This window comes from Marmota flaviventris, chromosome 11 (genome assembly GCF_047511675.1).
Source record: "Marmota flaviventris isolate mMarFla1 chromosome 11, mMarFla1.hap1, whole genome shotgun sequence".
In the NCBI taxonomy this organism is placed as follows: domain Eukaryota; kingdom Metazoa; phylum Chordata; class Mammalia; order Rodentia; family Sciuridae; genus Marmota; species Marmota flaviventris.
The window spans coordinates 104,474,346-104,494,280 of record NC_092508.1 but is presented as its reverse complement, the minus strand read 5'-3'; the positions used below and the strand labels follow the sequence as shown (position 1 = coordinate 104,494,280).

The 19,935-nt window shown below is 46.0% G+C and overlaps 1 protein-coding gene across 1 annotated transcript in view; it reads left to right on the top strand.

Annotated features, from left to right (window-relative positions):
* The window catches only part of Steap3 (STEAP3 metalloreductase), a 36,639-nt gene extending 25,682 nt beyond the window's left edge, over positions 1-10,957 (top strand). Inside the window, 3 exon segments of the mRNA XM_027936882.2 lie at positions 3,322-3,483; positions 8,766-9,014; positions 9,016-10,957. Coding sequence (XP_027792683.1) covers positions 3,322-3,483; positions 8,766-9,014; positions 9,016-9,159 — 555 coding nt within the window. The 3' untranslated portion in view covers positions 9,160-10,957.
* The last annotated feature ends 8,978 nt before the right edge of the window (positions 10,958-19,935 follow it).

Genomic DNA, 19,935 nt, shown 5'->3' with positions numbered 1-19,935 from the left:
GCAAGGTGACTCCCCATGTCTTTGGGATAAGGGTAGACTGTTCACAGTGGAGCCACACCCCCCCTCCAGCCTCCTCTACCCCACTTCTGTGACACATCACACTTGGGCCCTGTATTGTCCTCTAAATGGGCAGAACTCATCTCCCTTGACCTAGAATACCTGCCCTGGGACACCTTCACAGTCTGGCAAACTCCTATTCCTCCTTCAAAACCCTACCTCTTTTAAGCTCTCCCAGCTTTTCCCCCTGTTTCCCCAAACCCACCTGCTGTGTTTGGTACATTCTTCTGTTATTTTGTTATTTTTCTAAAACAATTCATCATACAATTCATCACCTTCCACACCTGGAGGGCCAAGATTCCTAACAGAGTCCCCATGCACATTCACTGAGTGACCCTGAAAATGAAAATGGCCACAAAGCCAATGCCAGCCATCTCCTAAGAGGAGCACGTAGAGCTCAGACAGAATTCTTTTTTTTTGGTACTGGGGATTGAACCCAGGGTGCTAACCACTGAGCAACATCCCCAGCCTTTTTTCTTTTTTCTTTTTTTTTTTTTTGTATTTTATTTAGAGACAGAATCTTGCTAAGTTGCTGAGTCTGGCTTTGAACTTTTGATCCTCCCTCCCTCCTGAGCCTCCAGATCTGCTGGGATTACAGGTGTGTGTCACCGCGCCTGGCTAAGTGCTCATTTAATTGCTCAACTGCCACTAAAGAACCAGAGCCCCAGCCATTTGTTATATCCAGCATCTCCTACGTACCAGTCACATGCTACTCATTTCACACACACCATCCACTTAGTCCTTGGGTGACAGCCAGAGACACAGTGGTGCTCCTAGCAAGGAAGGCACTGCCCACGGTCTCATGACTGTCCCCAAGACAGAGTTGGCTTCTGAGTCCAGATCTATGGAGCTGTGATGCTTCGACTCCACTGCCCTGGCTGCCCCTTTCCCTCCCTACTCCTCCTCTGATGTGGAGCCTCCTCCGGCCGTGGGCATCACCCTCTCCCCACCACCGCCCACCACGGGGCCTTGGAGAAGGGACACCGCTGCAGCCTCACTGGGCCTCCTGCCCCTGCATCCTACAGCATCCAATCCACACCCAGAAGAGAAAGAAAATCCCACGACTGAGTCCCTCTCTGGCTGGTGACCGCTCTCCTTGGTACCCTCATAGTAACCATAGCAGTAAAAATACCCCTCTGTAGTCGCCTCTTCTGACTACCAAGAGCCCACACGGAGGTCCCAGTTGCAGGTCTATAGTCCTTTGTAGGAGGATTCCTAGGGGAGCAGAGAGCCATCAGGCCTGGGCAGCACTGGGACCTTGGAGGTCACATATATATTTCACAGGCTGTCAGGGTGACCAAGACGCAGGTCCTTGGCCATCCACTGCTCCCTTGCCCCACCTCTCCCTTGCCAGCATCGCCACAGAATGGAAACATCCAAAGGAAAATAACAAGACATTTTGCAAGCCGGCGTGGTATATGTGTGCAATCCTCCAAACCCTGACTTATGACATTAACTGCTTGGTCTTACCAAGACACAGGAAGGAGTGACTAATGAAGTGGAGTTGACGAACAAACAGCTTGCCACGTGGAGATGACTTATTTGGGAGCATGGTTAACACTGCCAGGAGTGACTCAGTCCCCTTGGTCACTGCTGTGGAGGGGACCTGTGCCCCTCGTGTGGTCCTAGCTACAACCTACTAGCTAATGCTGCCCTAGCAGTTTCTGACACATGAGGAAATCCATAGTTTCAGACATGACCTCATCCGTGTCTCTCAGGTAGAGAAATTGAGGCCCAAGACACTTTTTCAGAGTCACGACTAGTGGTCAGGACAAGAAGCAGGGTCTCCAGGTCCTTTCATGGCTTAAAGACATGGGGGTGCAGCTCAGTGGTGGAGTGCTTGCCTAGCATGTGCGAAGCCCTGGGTTCCATCCCAACAGCACGGGGGCGGGGGGGGGGGGGAGAAGAAGCAGAAAGCAAGAAAAAGCAATACCTCCAACATGAGCCGTCTCCCCCTAATATCCTTAAATAACATAGAGCCCATAATTTTTTTTCTCAGTTTCTTTAAACTTCCCCTCAATAAGCCTTTCAGCTGTTTTAACTGAGCCCCTGGATTCATTTTTAATATTTTATCTGGTAACTAGGCTTACATTATTTTTTCTTTCTTTTTTTTTTTTCGTAGGTGAAGTAGTTTCTCAAAAAATAAACCTATGTGAGTCATTCTGTTTTAAGAGGCAGGGACCAGCCTACTGAAGAAGAGTCACATTTTCTGTCACACTTACTGCTGCTTGTTCTGCTGGGAGATAAAAGTAACGAGCATCTCTTGGGGCTTCTCAGAAAACACACTGACTTCCAGGAACTCAGCTACCTGGGCGGGTTGGGAGATGATGATCCCTAATGGAAGGACCTTGACACAAGGTCTTCCTCTTGAGTATGCTCTGCCTCTGGTTGTCACCAGGCTAGGAGTGGGCTCATCTGCAGGGATGGTCCACGTGGGCAGAGGAGGGGGAATCTTCAGGTTTGCAGAGAGTCTCCCGTGTATGAATCCCTGGAGCTTAGTAAGGATCATAGAGCTCTGTGAAAGCAGGTGTCCCTGCTCTCTGCAGCCCAGGGCTCAGCACATAGTAGGTACTTCCTAAGTGGTTGCTAAATGGTTTGGCAAATGGATTTCAGTCTCTGTTGCCTGGCAACAGTTGGACCAAAGTTATGTGCCTCAGACAGAAATGAACGAGTAGGTGGGAAGATGGGGACTTGGGGACTTGAGTCAGGAAATGTTGGGGGGTCAATAACTCTGTGTGTCTGTGTGTCCTGAGGGGTGATCCAGGGGCAGACCGGGGGGACCAGGGAGAACAAGCATCCAGCGGGAGATGGGCCGGGAGAGGAGGCAGCCTGCAGAGGTGCCAGCCCACCTGGCTGAGGGGATGCTGGAAGAGCCCCTCTTGCTGTCCTGTGATGTAGGGATTGAAAATCCGTGTGATACAGTTTTGCTCAAAGTGTCTTTCTTGTTGATCTCTCTGGCTCCTTGCTCTTGGCTGGTTGGCTGCTCCCAGACAGATATGTGTAAGACTCTGGCAACCGGTGACCTGGGGAAAGTGACTTGACCTCTGTGCCTCCATCTGTAGAATGGGTTAATAGTGATCTCCATCTCAGGGCATGATTGTGGGAATGCCTGAGAAGCACTTAGAACACAATCGGGCACTTGGTGGGTGTCAGGTGGGGGTAGGGGCGGTAGCAGCTCCTGTTCTTTAGCACACGCTCCCACACTTCCCAGGGCACCAGCAGCCTTTGCCTCTGTGTTCATGGTTTTCCTTCCGTCCATGTCAGGTAGCCAACAAGAGCCACCTCTGGGTGGAGGAGGAAGTCTGGCGAATGGAGATATACGTCTCCCTGGGAGTGCTGGCCCTCGGCACGCTGTCCCTGCTGGCCGTCACCTCTCTGCCGTCCATCGCGAACTCGCTCAACTGGAGGGAGTTCAGCTTTGTACAGGTAAAGTAGTGATTTCTCTACCAGGGGGACTCAGCGGCCCCGCCCACCTGTCCCCAGCAAGAACCTTCCTTCCACCCAGTCAGATGCCAGGGCCTTCCTACCCTGGGGACCCTCCTGGCCTCCTGACAATAGGACTGCCAAAGACAAGCTCACCTTTAGACATCAGGGGAAGCCAAGTGGAGGAATGCAAAACAATTTAGAGAACAGCACACAGACTCCCAGATCGAGCATTCTCAGCTTCTGCAGTTCTTGAACTGTCCAAACAAAAATTCTGTGCCCTGTAGTCATGGGACATTTTGCAGGTCTAGATGTGAATCACTGAAGCCAGCCTACCACACCGCCCCCATGCCCCAACCTGGCACTCTGGTTCCTTTTAAGCCTTGGATGCATGCAGGGCAGGTGGGGAGGTGAGCTTTGGGGTCACTGTACGTAAGGGATGAGTCACAGCATCTCCAAAGGACACCATTCCTGGGAAAATCCAGAGAAAAGGAGGTCTTAGGAGTGGGGTATTGCTCAGTGATAGCGTGCTTGCCTCACACACATACCCCCAGCACCACCAGAAAAAGAAAAAAAGAAGAAGAAGATCTGTCATCCAATAAATTTGAGAAATGCTTCCCCCTAAGAGACTCATAGCACTCTTTGGCACATCAAAGATTCCAACAATGTGTACCATACACAACCTGTTAACTAGACTGATGTGACGTTTAGCGCCACCCCTGCCCTGTTTTTCAGGTGACAGCTCTCAAAGCTATCAGCCCCCTTCAGAACATGCTCTGGGAAATGCTGCCAGAGGCAGAAGGGTTTTTGTACATGGATTGAGCACTTGCTGTATGCGGGACATCACGCTAGGATGAGGTAGGGAGCAGGCAGGCAGAGCCTTGTTCCAATGATAATGGAGACAACTGAGATGGGGACCCTTCTGACATTCCTTGGGCATCTCCCACCATTCCCCACACAGAGCACATGGTCAGTGTTGGTGGATTAGCCTATCCCCTCCATGGATGGGCGCTGACTAATGCTGGATCCTGCCTTTGTATGGTATCAGGGCAGAGAACAGCAATGTTATCCACCCCCACTGTCAGCAAAAAAAATCTGTTGAGTATCTTCCCTGAGCAGTGAGGACTCAGGGACAGTGACAGTGTGTTGCTTTTATGTAATTGCGATTAATTATTTGTGACTGGGGATCCTTAGAGTACCTTAGAACAAAACGGTTGTGGTTGTTTTGTAAAGCGTTGTCTGTGAATCTCCAGGGCTCTGCTCGTCTCACAAGTCCTGGAGGAGTGCTCAGGCTGACACATGCTAGCCAAGAGGGCGGAGGGAAGGGAATTTGACTGATCTGCCACTAATCCCCGTGTGTCTCACACTCAAATCTAGGATTTGCCTGTTCCCGCCTAGAGTATCCTGGGTACATGGCTTGTCCACAATTAAAACAGACCACAGGTTGCTTCTCTCACCAGAAAGTGGCTCCCTTAAGCAGCCACAGATTACATGCCCTGGCTCTGGCTGCTAGAGAAAGCCTATGGATTTGATTTTGTTAGCAAAAGCTGACTGAGACCCCAGTAGCTGCACCCTGCTTTACATATTGAAGAGTCAAAATAAAAATATGAAAGTCCTTCTGCCACTGCAGGAGCTGGGGATGGGGGTCATATGGGTAGGAAGGCAGGATTTTGTTTGTGGAAACAAAATATCCTCACTCTGTCCACAAAACCCAGGCGCTCTGTCTCCCAAGAAAGCTGACATGCAAGATGCCCTGGACCCAGGAAGCCTGGCTTCCAGCTCCACCGCCTGTATCCCCACTCTGAGCAGAGCATGTCCCACCACCTGAGCCCCTGAGCTAGGACTACAGTCGTGCACCACCATGGTCCTCCTGACCATTCACTCCCGATTGGAGGTAGCAAGAGAGAGGCCAAGAGGCTTCAACCCTGGGTATCCAAGCAGTTCAAGTCGGAGTCTGCCAACCATGGTAGACATTTTGAGTGGGTCATGCAATCCATTCAGTGGGTTGCCCCCTGCATTTTCTAAATGAAATAGAATAAAATGACAAAGGAAACATTGAGGGCTTGCATGGTGTAAGGATAGATGTTTTCAGCTATATTGACTCAGGAACTACATACATGTTGTCTCCTGTGCAGTGATGTAAAATGCCTTTCTTACTGGCAAGCCACCATTAGAAAGGTTTGAAGACACAGAGCACTCCTGGAGAATAGGGATGCCCAAACTTGCCCCTGACCTGTGGACTCATATTGAGGGATGACTTGGAAGTCTGGGTGACCCCTAGGTGCATGTGCTGCAGTGTGTGGCGCCCCCTGGTGGTTGGAATACAGGAGGTGGAAACACTGATCTGGGGTCAGTGCCAAGACCCTCCCCTGCCCTGCACCATCAGACAAGTTTCTCAGACTCTTGGAGATTCTGCTCCCTGGTGTGGTGCCTGAGTTCACTCATGTGGTCATTGGGAATATGTGAGCCCAGTACATGTCAACTAAGGATCCATGCACTCCATAATAACTGGATGATTTTTTTGGAGGGTTACTGGAATTTGAACCCAGAGACACTCTACCACTGGGCTACACCCCCAGCTCTTTTTATTTTATATTTTGAGGCAGAGTTGCTAAGTTGCCTAGACTGACCTTCAATTTGTGATCTTCCTGCCTCAGCTTCCTGAGTCACTAGGATTATAGGCATGCACCGCCATGCGTGGCTGGCTAAATGAATGATTTTTTTTTTTTTTTTTTAGCAAAGTTGCAAACCAAATCTTGTCAAGTTAGTGTGGCCAGTGAGGCGCTACTCAGATTCTATTTCCCCCACTCCCATGCACCTTCACACAGCTGCCAGGGCTTCGAAACCACCTGTGGTCTCAATGGGCTGACCCCTGGGTCTATAATATTGTGTTTATCTAAAAGCCATCGGGATAGTGCAACTCATATTTTCATTTGTCCTTTTGTTTCCAAGGCTGTTTTCAAAGTTTTAATTTGGGGCTGTGTTTCTTTGGGCGGTTTCGTTATTTTGGTGTGGGTTTCGGCTGCATTAAAGGATTCCAATTCAGTCAGCTAAACATCATTAGATTGCAAAATTCCCAGGTTGGAGCAGCTCACCTGCATAGAAAAACTAGGGTTCAGCTCTTAGCACCTCAGTTCTGCCCCAGAGTTTGAGGAGCTTCCTGTGACCTTGTTCATTCCAGCCACTTGCCTGAAATAATGACAGAGAACAGCCTGACCCCCGCTTGATGAGCGATTGTCCAGAGCCCCTTCATGCTGCAGTAATTGAGCACCAGCAGGAGCCACCGAGGACCTGGCTGTTTCTTTTTTACTAACAAGCTTCCACAAAATAAAAATGGCCCTGGCTTGGGGGGTTATTAATTGCCCTGTGACAATCCCTCCCCTTTGTTGGGTTTCCTTTGGCCATTCTGGGATTATTAAATTGCTCCCAAGGAGAGAAAGTTTTAGGGACAGAAACTCGCTGGAATCATCTGGGCTTTCCACCAGGATTGGGAAGTCAAGAGGCCCTTCGTTATTGGCTGACCTTTGGCTCTTGTCCCTTGCTATGAACTCTTTGCCCGAGGCTAGTGCTTCCTGGTACCTGCATCCTGGGACTTGGGATGACACACCATGAGAATGTATGAACAGGAGGAGCTGGCTGCCTCTGTTGGGCTTGGGGGCTGCTGTCCCAGTGCAAGACCTCATCCCTCCCTCTCCAGATTAGAGATTGGGGATGGTGGCCCATATGTGTCAGGCTCTGGAGTATAGGGTATGTCACCCAAGGGAGATGCTAATGCTAGGCCTGGGCAGCTTCTTGTTGCTGCCCCATCTAGAGGAAAGCACAACACAGCACACAGGCACTGAAAGGCCCTCAGGGGGGTCTTTGTCTAAGGAACAGATAGGTCCAAGTCCTCCCCTGTCAGACTTTCTGGGCACAGGGACCCATGTGGACTTTTCAACCTCAAGTTAGAAAGATGTGGGTGATATGAGTTTCCAGAATTAGTGCTTTAGTCCTGGCTGCACATTAGCATCATCTGCTGAACTCTGAAAAACAACAGATGCCTGAGCCTTGCCCCAAACCAATTTAATCTAAATTCCCGGCGGGGGGGCGCGGAGCTCGGGCACTAATATCCCCCCCACCTCACCCCCAAATCTCCAGGTGATTTTAATGTGCAGCGGAAGTTTGAAACCAGTTTCAGACTGGTCAGCTCAGGGATAAAAGACACTTTCCAGCCATCTCTGCAACTCTGGTGCCTCCACAGAAAGCAGGGGCAGGCAGGACCTCCCATTGGAACTGGGTCAGTGTCTGTGGGAACTAGCACCTGGGAAGAATCTGCACCTTCCCTGTGTGGTCCAGGGAATGCTGGCATGCAAAAGAGGCCGAAGTTATAGGAATCAGCCCTTCCTGGGCATGTGTTGCACCTGGCAGTGACCCACAAAAGCCCACCTGTGGCTCAAGGGGTGGAGCCCTGATATAAGAAGGCCATTTCCAATTGGAGCTGGAATGGTCTTACCTCCCTGTGGTAAGACCATTTTGGTGTGGGTTTCGGCTGCATTAAAGGATTCCAACTCAGTCAGCTAAGCATCATTACACTGCAAAATTCCCAAATTGGAGCAGCTCACCTGCATAGAAAAACTAGGGTTCAGCTCTTAGCAGGCCAAGGGAAAGGTTAGGGGTTTCCACCTGGGGTGCTGATAACTCAGCATGGCAGGAGGTGAAAGACCAGCCTGCACTGAGTGCATCTGTCTGGTGTTTGAGGCTTTCTGTATAGTGCCAGGTCACCTTCAGACCACAGGTCCCTAGGAACCCCCTTAACTGTTGGTGCCACATCCACATACCATCTATAAATTATTTACTTTGTGTTTCTCTTTAAGCCAACTCAAAATCAATTTCATTTTTTTATCCAGCCTTAACTTAAGCCAACTAGTTATGAAATTATGATTTCAGTATGCTGGCGGACACTTATTACTCTTCATTAAAATATACACAAAACTACTAAAATGTTTTTCAGTTCCTTTGAACATAATTCCATCTAAAATTGTCTGGCAGCTGTCAGAAGCACAGGTAACAGTTGGGGGGGGGGATCATTGTTATCTTATTGAATCTGCATTAATCAACCCTTATATCCCTTCAACACAGAAGTCTTATTTTTCTGCTAGTGACATGTCAGAGAGTTTAGATGTGCTGAGTGGTTGGGCTGGGACTGGAAACCACAGCCTTGAGTTCTACAGCCCCTCCCCGGGGACCAGGCTGGCAGGAGCACAGGGTCCTCCGCAGGCCCTCATTCCTGCCTTTTGCTCCCGCAGTCCACGCTGGGCTTCGTGGCCCTGGTGCTGACCACGCTGCACACACTCACCTACGGCTGGACCCGCGCCTTCGAGGAGAACCGCTACAAGTTCTACCTGCCGCCCACCTTCACACTCACGCTGCTGGTCCCCTGCGTCATCATCCTGGCCAAAGGCCTCTTCCTCCTCCCCTGTTTCAGCCGAAGACTTGCCAAGATCCGCAGGGGCTGGGAGAAGGATGGCGCCATCAAGTTTGTGCTACCCACAGACCACATCCTGGTGGAGAAGACGAGCCACGTGTGAGGTGCCTGCTTCAGCTCCAGAGGTGCGGGCGGGTCGGCAGCCTGAGCCCTGTTCGGGTTTTCTTTTCTGGATGGAGCAATGTGGAGTGTCCACGCACAAAGCGGTGGTTTGAGGTTGGAATTCCTGGGATGCAACTGTGTGCAGTAATATTCCGAATGACGCACGTGTGCGCGTCATAGATGTACGTGTATTTTACATATATAACAGGACTTCCCATTATATTTACTTAGCTTAAAAAAAAAAAAAATGGGTCCCTGAGATTTCAACTTGTAGCTAAAAGCAAGTGCCAGATGTTAAATAGCAAGATCATGCTATTGTGACCTTTGCGGAGATATACCCACTTTTTGTACAGAAGAGGCTTTGGCCTTGGTGAGTACCGGCCTTTATCCTCCACCCTAGTCCCCCTTCAGCTCTCCCAAGGCTCATGCGGAGCTGAGACTCATAAGTGGCAGGGAGACAACGGCTCTACCTGCAACCTAAGGGCGCCTGGAGATGAGGAGATGTCAGTGGGCAGGGGTTGTGGTCCCTTCTCTTCTCCCCTGGTCAGTGGTGGGAAGGGTGGGAGCCAAATTAAGGTCCACCCATTTGGCGGTAGGGTGGGGGTTGCTTTGGGGCTGAAGCTGCTGCACCTGGTTCTCACTGAGCCAGGGAGATTTTTTTTCCCCTTGAAAGTTGGGAGTCACCAGGAGCCTGCAAATGGATCCTCCTGTGAGGGTGTGAAGGCACTTCTTTGTGGAGCCATTAGTGAACTGTCTTCCGAGCAACTGTAATTGCTTTCTCTCCATTAAGTAGGTGGTGACCGTTCTTTAAACCACTGTGCCTTCTCACCTTTTCATTGTTACTCTGAATGTCTCCCTGGAAGGCTTAGAGTAGACCCTTTACAGATCAGTCGGTAGGAAGGGGACACACACCTGCTTACTGAGTATCATGGCTGAGCCTCTTCTTGGACCTGCCTTCAAGGCTGAAGGACTGTGTTCATTAAGTTGGCTCCGTGGAAAAAAAACGGGGCACCTTCACACGTCCTCCGTTGAGAGGCAGAGAAACTGCCTTCCTTCCCAGCACCCTGAAAATCACAGTGGCTCCTGGTTCCCCCTCATGGGGTACAGTAGTCTCCTCTTATCCACGGTTTCATGGTCCTTATTTTCAGTTCTCCATGGTTAACTGCAGTCTGAAAATATGAATACTTGTCTTGACTTTTAATAGAGAGACCACACATTTTTTTACAGTATGTTGTTATAATTATTCTGTTTTTATTTCTGTCCATCTCTTCCTGTGCCTAATTTATTAATTAAACCTTATCACAGGAATGTATGCATATGAAAGAATGTTCATATAGAGTCCATACCATCCGAGGTTTCAGGCATCCACTGGGGGTTGGGATGTCCTATAAGTATCCCTGAGGATAAGAGGGGACTACTGTATCATGTTTCAGAACAGCTAAGAGGGACTTTTCCATTAAAGTTACCACTCTAAAACACTGCTGCCCCAAAGCACAAGAGGCCAGACCACAGCCAGGGTCACAGAACATCTGTCCCCTAGTCCCATGCCACCCATCACTGATTCAGTCTAAAACTGGTTTGCTCTCTATTGATAAACAGCTGTTTTCTGTTGAGTCTCCCCTACGGCCCTGCCTCCCCCAGTTAGAATGATCAGCCACCAAAAAGTCATCTCTGAACCCAAAGATCACAGAGGGCTCCCGGACCAGGAGGCATGTTTTGACGAAGCCAAGAGAGTAGGGCCTTCAGAGGCCAACAGAGTGCGTGAGATGCCCCTGCCAGCCCCCAGAGGCTTCACGTACTAATGTCTACAGACTGCATTAGGGTCCTTAAGTGATAAGGAATAAAAACTCAGTGTAGGAGCCTCTCATTAGGCCTGTGGCTGCTGGAGGAGGGCTGTGTGGGGGGGGGGGGGGCGGGGCGTGTCTGTTTTCTAAGGTGCTTCCCCAGGCTGGAGGCAGAAGCGTGTCACATAAATTGGTCCTGATAGAGTGCCAGCAACGGCCTATGAGAGGTTCACCTGACGGCGGATGAGCAGAGATTGGCATTTGCTTGGCACAGGGAGGGCCTGTGGTCTCCCTGCTAATAAGAAACAGGGAAAACACTGGCACATGAACCTCCCACGATCCCAGCCCCACTGGGTGTCAGCCGTTCCTTCTCCATCACTCCCTGGCTGGGGTGCTTCCTTACACCAAAGAGGATGACACCAAACAAAGTCCTTCAGAGCAGAAATGGTCCCAAGGTGGGTGACAGGAGGAAACAGGCGTCCTTGTCATCTGCCAACCAGACAATCAGCTCGTGAAGGGGCCCTGGGCTTGGCCCTGACCCGTATCTACTGCTGTTCCTCCCTACCTCACTAGGCAAGAGAGCAGGTCACTCCCTGCGGCCTGGGAAAGTCTATGTGCCTCGGTACAAAAGTGCCTCCACCCACGTGCTCTGGAAATCCTAAATGCTGTGGTCCGAGGTGGATGTTTAATGATTATGCCATTCAGCCTCTGTGTTTTGTTTTTACTGTATAGAGCTTGTCTTAAGCAACATAAATAAATACCTAACCTTCCAAGAATTTCAGGCTTTACTTTCTGGTGTGTGGACCATGTGTGAGCTGGTCCAGGCATGGACTTAACGAGCCTTCTGAATGGAGCTGGCTATCAGTCAGACAGTGCCCAAGGGCTGGGGGCTAGCTATCGGGGTGAACACAGAATGTTAGAGCCAGCCACTGAGGAAGGGCAGACAGAGAGACCACAGGGATGGACCCGTGGGAAATGGATTAAGATCTAGGTGACAAAGTCTGAGTTAGGCCAGCTGGACAGCAAAGGGAGGGCTCTGGGAGTGGTCTGAAGGCCCAGGCCCTGAGTGCGGGTTAGAAGAGTGGTGCTTCTTGCATGATAACATGCCTGTAAGTCACATGAGAATTTGGTTCAAATGCAACTTCTCATGCCTGGTGTGAGGTGAGTCCTGAGATTGCGCATAGCTGATAAGCTCCCTGGTGACACAGGTGGTATCAATCCTTGGACACTCTGAGGAAGAAGAGCTTGGTTGGCTTCCTTTGCTTCTGCTGTCTACAGCACATACACATCTCTCTGCACCGTTAACCTGCCCCATGATCCTGTGGGCCCTGGCCACATGTGCCTGTGCACACCGCTATCCTGTTCCCACAAAGGCAGAGGGAGAAAACACCCCATCCCTGGAGCCACCATCTTGCACTTTTGAACGACATGCACTACATCCCCTGGGTGCCCTGGGCCCATCAGAACAGAGGTCCTCTCTTCGGAGACCACCCACTTGTCACTCAGGCCTTTCTGTGGAAGTGACTAGATAGTCTTATTGTAGACAGAGGAAAAGAAGAAACCCACAGGCAGAAGACTGTCTTATAGCTAAAACACATTTCCAACCACAACCAAAAAATGGTTTCTCCATCTTGAGTCCATGGTATGTGCTATCTACAGAAAGAGCCATGTCCGGAGAATAACTTCACTTAAAAAATGTTTAAGGTGAAAGCAATCTCATGCTTGGGGCTTTGCTCTTCTACTCTCTGTCCCCCCACCCTTAATGTTGGGAGAGTGATGTTGGCTAAGAAGTAGTAAAATCTGTGGGAAGTACCCATGACTCAGAGAGCTCACACAAGAACTAAGGAATGGCCACAATGCTCCCGTCAGTTGGAAAGGGAGGTACCGATGGGCTATTGGGCAAGTGGAAACTTTTCCTAGAACAATGGAGTTGGCCCTTGGGAGTGCAGCTTTCTGGTCTTGGGTTGCTTCCCTGGTCTCTGTATTAAGAGTAAGTTGTTACCACCAAAGCAGAAATTCTCAGTCCCAACAGACCAGCCCTGGCCTTTTCTAACAAACATTGAAAATCCCTGCTTACTCAGCTGGAGTGAGTAATATAACTTACAGAAATAATATAACTTAGCTGTACATACAATTTTTAATCCAAAGGTCTAAAATATAAGCTAGGAATAAAGTTGATTTAAAATATGCCTTTAAAATAGTAATAGCAACTATCATATGGAGCAATAATCTTACAGTAAGTTGATTTTAAGATAAATACAGTGATATTCAACTAAACATCCTTGATCAACCTAGAGGAAGAAAGTTAGGTTTTGGGGGGCATGCCCTTAAAGAATACTATTAAGATCTTGGCCCCTTGCAGTCACCCCCATCCCTCCCCGCCGTTTCCTGGCTGCCATGAGGTGAACAGCCCTCTCTGCCACTATGATGTACTATGTTAGCATAGGCCCAAAAGCAATAGAGTCAACTGACCATGGACTGAAACCATGAGCCAAAATAAAATTTCCTCCTTATAAATGAATTACCTCAGGTATTTTGTCACAGTGACAGAAAGCTAACAACCCTTTTGCTCTACAACTGAAATTTTAAGATAAAGGCTAAAGAAATGTGTGTATGTGTGTGTGTGTGTGTGTGTGTGTTGAAAGTTATGAAGAAGTCAAATAGAGCAAAACCCAATCAATGTCATCTGGGTTTGGAAATACGAAAACTTAATGGTACAGATTTCAGTAGATCATTGGGGATAAACTTCCAGATTGGAAATAACTAATAAGAAGCAAAGACATGAAGACAGGAATTCTGGACACCTCTCTTGAAACTTGGCTGGAAAGAAGGGGAAAGAGAAAGGATGGTAATAGGAAAGAGGGGAGTTGAAGGAGGGTTGGTTATGCTTTCCATGGTTCTAACCTGAACACGTTTTAAATATGTCTGGAACATTCGATGAACAGGAGTGGTTGAAGACATGATAGACAGAGACAAAGAATGAGAGAACATCAAAGTCCTAGAGGCCACCGGAAAGGCTGAGAGCCAGAGCACAGGTGACGTGTATGTTATGTGGCAGGTGGGGGCGTCGACAGCTTGTCCTTTAAAACTAGGAAAGAAGGAGGAAAGGGGAGGTGTCAATGGGGGAAGGGACTGACTTTGACTATGGCAGTTCCCTTCCAATGGCATCTCTATCCTTTATGGAAAAATAAACAATGCATCTGCTGAGACTGACAGGGAAAGAAGGCTGGGCTTCAAGGGTTAAAGATAATTGTTGGAGAAAGTGAAAAGGGAGTTGGTAAGAGACACATAGTAGGGTTTTTAAAAAACTTGATTATAGGTTTTGTTCATTTTTCTTTGTTGTTGTTGTGTTGGTTTGGTTTTTTGGTTTTATGTTTTTGGGTTTTTGTTTTTTGGTCTAAAGAGAAATGCATCTAATTGTGTTTCCTGGGAAGTGTGCAAAATGGATTTTGTTCAGTTAAATTGTTTTCTCCCACAAATTACCATAAATCCAGAGAGTTTATTTTTTCTGGGTTTAGTCTCTAATAGTTACTCAAAAACACTTTGGCTGTGTTTTTGTTTTCCTAGATCAGAAGTGAACAATCACAAATGGACCCTTTGATGCACTAAGCAACCCAATCCTCCACTGCTAGCCCTCCCGTGAAGTCAGCCATCAACCCAGTGTTCACTGAGTGTTCATATTATTTATGGGACCAGAAATCTACTTTATTTCTATAATTCCCATCCTGTGCAGAACCTACTCTTGAAAATTTAATTTTAGTCACTGGTGAAAACTTTTCCCTGCCCAAAGAACTCATTAGGGCTTCCACTTTCTGAAGGGTCCCCCTGCTGCAAAACAGCTATAGTTTCTGAACAAAAGACATATTTAGAAAGCGCTGCTGAACTCTCAGGAGGTAAGAGAAATCACCAGGGCAGAAAGCGAACGGGAACACACAGATAAACAAACAAGACAAAGCTCTCTTTGGCTCATGGCAGGAGCAAATTCAAGTCCTTTCTGGTGAAAAACAACCTGGGTTCATGCCAACTAAAGGGGAACTTGGCATCTATGATCAACAAACCGATGGTGAGAATCCACAGAAACCACCACCGGGGACTTCAAAGGAGAATTGTCAAATTGAAAATGATGATATATTAAATATCTAAAGAACTAGAGTCTTGAAAAATAAGTATCTATAAGACACTATGAAGAACCAGGCATGATGAAAAATAAAACCTTCAGAAATGAAGAATTGTTGGAAACAACCCAAATTTGTTGACTGGAAGAAATTAGTGCATTCAAAAATGGAGCTGAATCCGGGCACAGTAGTGCTCACCCATAATCCTAGTGGCTTGGGAGGCTGAGGCAGGACGAGTTCAAAGCCAGCCTCAGCAACAGCAAGGTGCTAAGCAACGCAGTGAGACCCTGTCTCTAAATAAAATACAAAATGGGTCTGGGGATGTGGCTCAGTCGCCGAGTGCCCCTGAGTTCAATCCCCGGTATCACCCTTCCCCACCCCCACAAAATGGAGCTGAATAAACGACTCAGAATACAAAAAAGGACAAATATATTGAAAATATAAAAAGAAAGTTAAAAGAAAGAGCTATTAAAATGAAACAGTCTAACATAATCATAACTGGAGTTCCAAAAGAAAGAATAGGGATACAGGCAAACTTTAAAGAGACAGAAACTTAGGATTTTTTAAAGCCAACAAAAGACTGGATTCAAAAACGTAGAAAGCACAACATATACCTCAAGGTGGAAAAGTGAATTTAAAAGTAAAGCCACACTTAGAAATACTGAAAAGCTCTTAGAGGCAGCCAGCGAATTAATGAGATTGCCTGGTGCAGTGGTGCACGCCTGTAATCCCAGCTGCTCTGGAGGCTGAGGCAGGAGGATTATAAATTTGAGGCCATCCTGTGCAATTTAGTGAGATCCTGTCTCAAAATAAAAAATAAAAAGGGCTGGGGATGTGGCTCAGAAGAGCACCCCTGGGTTCAATCTCCGTACTGCAAAGAAAATAAAATCACTATTTCAAATAGTTGAGGATGCAGCCAGAATTCTACTTAGAAGGAAATCAGTAGGCTTGCTAGGAATCAAGGCACAAAGAATCCAACCCACAGAATGTAAATAGAAAGATATACTAAATATAAGAGCAGAAATTAGTGACATAGGAAACAAAGATAGAGAAGATGGCAAAGTCACAGGTTGGATTTTAGGTAACTGATGGATGACTCTTTGACAAGACTGATCAAGAAAATAAAAGAGAGAAGAGGCTCAAATAAATAATTTTAGGTATAAGACAAAGGTAAAATGATAGAATAAGCAGAAATTTAAAAGATAATGAGAATATTACACATGAGGTTATTAAAATAAGTTTGAAGATTCAGATGGAATAGACAAATATATAACTTACCAAAACTGTCTCAGGAAAACAGAAAGCTTTAATATTCCCTGAAATCACTAAAAAACTTAAATCAAGAATTTAAAACCCCCACTAAGGCCCAGATGATTGTGCAGCAGAATTCTGCTAAACATTCAGGAAATGAGTACTTCTATCTTTATAATTTCTTCCAAAAAAATATTTTCTTATTCTAATTTCTAATATTTCTTATTCTAAGAGGCTATGAGAGATAATAAAACTAGACAAGAAAAATATGACAAAGGAAAAATCACAGGCCAAAGTCACTCCTTACATAAATCCAAAAATCCTAAACAAAGATATTAGCAAATTTAATCTTGTGATAAATATAAAAGATCACAAGTTATGACTCAGTTTGAGTTTTATTACAGGAATGCAAGTGTGGTTTCCCGTAAACTCTATGAATATCACATTAAAATTTTTGATTGTTTCAATAGCTAGAAGAGAATAAAATTCAACAACCCTTTTGCTAAAGGTTTTCATGATATGAAGTTGTCTTCCAAGGGTTCAGGTGTTGGAATTGGTTCCAAATATGGCACTATTAAGGAGAGGTGCAGAAGGGCATGGTGGCACATGCCTGTCATTCCAGCAACTCTGGAGGTTGAGGGGGAAGATTACAACTTTGAAGCCAGCCTGGGCGACTTATCAAGGTCCTAAGCAATTTAGTGAGACTCTGTCTCAAAAATACAAAGTAAGCCGGGCACGTTGGCGCACGCCTGTAATCCCAGCGGCTCGGGAGTCTGAGGCAGGAGGATCCTGAGTTCAAAGTCAGCCTCAGCAAAAGTGAGGCACTAAGCAACTCAGTGAGACCCTGTCTCTAAATAAAATACAAAATAGGGCTGGGGGTGTGGCTCAGTGGTCAAGTGCTCCTGAGTTCAATCCCCAGTACCACACCCCCCCCTCAAAAAAACAAACAAAAAAAGAAAGAAAGAAAAAGTAAAAAGGAGTGGGGATATGACTCAATGGTAAAGTGCCCCTGGGTTAAATTGCTGGTACCAAGAAAAAAATGGTGCGGCTTGTTAGAGGAGAGGCCTGGTGGTAGGTGGTTGTATCATCACTGGGAGAATTGCTCTTGGAAGGAACTAATGTAGTTCTTGCCCCGTTAGTTTCTGCAAGAACAGGTTATAAAAAGAGCCCCCTGACCCCTTCCAGGTCTCTGGTTTCCAGTCTGACCATGGGATTCTTCTCTCTACACATGTTCCTGTCACTGTGATGCCATCCACCATGAGCCAAAATTGATGGAGCTGCCCAATCATGGACTCTCAGCCTCTGAAACTGTGAGCTAAACAGACCTTTCTTATTTGTAAATTACTGAGCCATGAGTATTTTATTATAGCAACAGAAAATAGACTAAGACACAATCGTGATTTTTTTTTAAAGCCTCTTAACAAATGGGAAATAGAAGGTAACTTCCTTGACCTGACAGAGGTCATCTATTAAAACCTTAAATAGCAAATACTATTCAATTGGTGAAATATTAGTAGCAGCTCACCTAAAATAAGGATTGAGGACTGAGGATATAGCTGATAGAGATAAAGAGCTTGCTTAGGCAGTGAGAGGCCCTTGGTTTGATCCTCAGCAGCGCCACAATAAAAACTACAACAAAAATCAAGAACAAGACGAGGATGCCACTATCACCATTTCTACTTAATTATACCAGAGGTCCTAGCCAGTGCAAAAGAAGAAACTAATAAAAAAAAAAAAAGATAGATAGAATAGGAGAGGAAGTTATAAAACTGTCATTATTTACAGATAACCCGATTACCTGCGCTGAAAACCCAAAAGAATATAAACCTTATTGGAAGTAAAAGGAGAGTTAAGACAGGTGGCTGCTTTAAATACATATGAAAATATATTGAATTCTCATACACCAGCAACAATTGGTAAGGAAACATTAAAAAATAAATGCCCACTGGGTATAATGACACACACCTGTAATCCCAGCAGCTTGGGAGGTTGTGGCAGGAGGATCACAAGTTCAAAGCCAGCCTCAGTAACTTAGCAAAACCCTAAGCAACTAATAAGATCCTTTTTCAAACTGATTTTTTTTTTTAAAAAGGGAGGATATGGTTAAGTGCCCCTGGATTCAATTCTCTAAAAAAATAAATAATTAAAGTAATCAACTAACTAAACACCTTTTATAATAGTGATAAAAATATAATTCCTAGAATAAATCTCATATATCTGTGGGAGGACCATAATGAGAAAATCATAAAATTATACAAGTTATATAGTTTTATTATAAACAGTAAAGAAGAGCAAGATATATACCATGTTTCTGGAAAGGAAAACTTGATACTTTAAAGTTCTCAGTTTTCACTAAAATGATCTATAGATTTAATACAATAAAAACCCAATAAGCTGTGTGGATGTGTGTGTGTGTGGATATGTGTGTATGTTTTGCTGGGGATTGAACCCAGGACCTTGTGTTTGTAAGGCAAGCACTCTACCAACTGAGCTATATTCCCAGCCCCCCAGTAAGCTTTTTTTAAAAAAGCTGGTAAGCTATTTTAATAAGCTTATTCATTATTTAGGTACAGCACAGCCAATAGAACAAGAGAACTGCTGTTGTTATCCTCACAGAATCCCTGGGGGCCCTCAGAGAGGTGGGTCAGGAGATCATGGGATGAGAGGGATGTGAACAAGCGCCCTCACTCTGGTTTCTGTGGGATGGAACAGGCAAGGCAAGGCAAGCAGGTTCAGGATTGCAGAAGGGTCTGGGCATAGGGGCTGTCTCTGGTTGTCTGGTACCTGGCCTAAGGTGAGTAGAGTAGTTGTTCAGAGCCCTGAACTGTGAGAGCCCAAAGAAGGAGTATCTGGGGGTACACACTTTTAAATGTGTTTTAAAAGTGTACCCCCAGGAAGAGAAGTCCTCCCAAGGGACAGGTGACAGAAAGGCAGGGGGCCAGGGCAAGGTGACTCAGTCATAATATTAGGTTGTCCAGAATTAGGTGCATCGGTCATGAGTGTGTAGGACAGATATGACAGTTTTTGGTTTATACAAGCTAGAAACATGGCTAAGGCATAAACTTATCCCAAAATTTCTGTGGAAAAGTGAAATTCCAAGACAAGCTAAGGTAACTCATGATGAATAAGATGTGGAAACTTGCCCTACCAAATATCAAGATGCATTTTAAAGTTATACTAATTAACACAATGTGGTAGAAGCCCAGGAATAGATAGAACAGAGAACCTAAAAACAGACCTGCATGACATGGAAACTCGAGACACCATATTTTATTGATTTTTAAGACACATATTTTGCATATTTTAATTTATCTGAAATTGGAATGCCACTTACATGTATCATCACTACTGGCCAGGGAGCAGATGCTTCATTGTTATGACCCCACAAATACTCAAACTAGACTTTGATTCCCATTGACTTACTTGATCTTTCAGCCAACAAATGATTTAAAGAATATTAGAAAAAGAAGTATGAGTCCTGGTGGTTTTTATAGCTACCTTCTGGTAAAACTGAGAAAGTATTTTTACTGCAGTCTTCAGAATAGGTATCGGCAACATGGAAGAAAATTCCAGAAAAAGACATTGCAAGCACTCTTCTAAAAAGTCCTGCATTGTAAAAAAAAAATGGACTATTAATACACAACAGCAGCTTTTGTGGTTCATCCACAAAAAAACTTCACGCTGATACAAAAAAAGCCAGATATAAAAAAAAAAAGTACATATTGTGAATCCATTCATA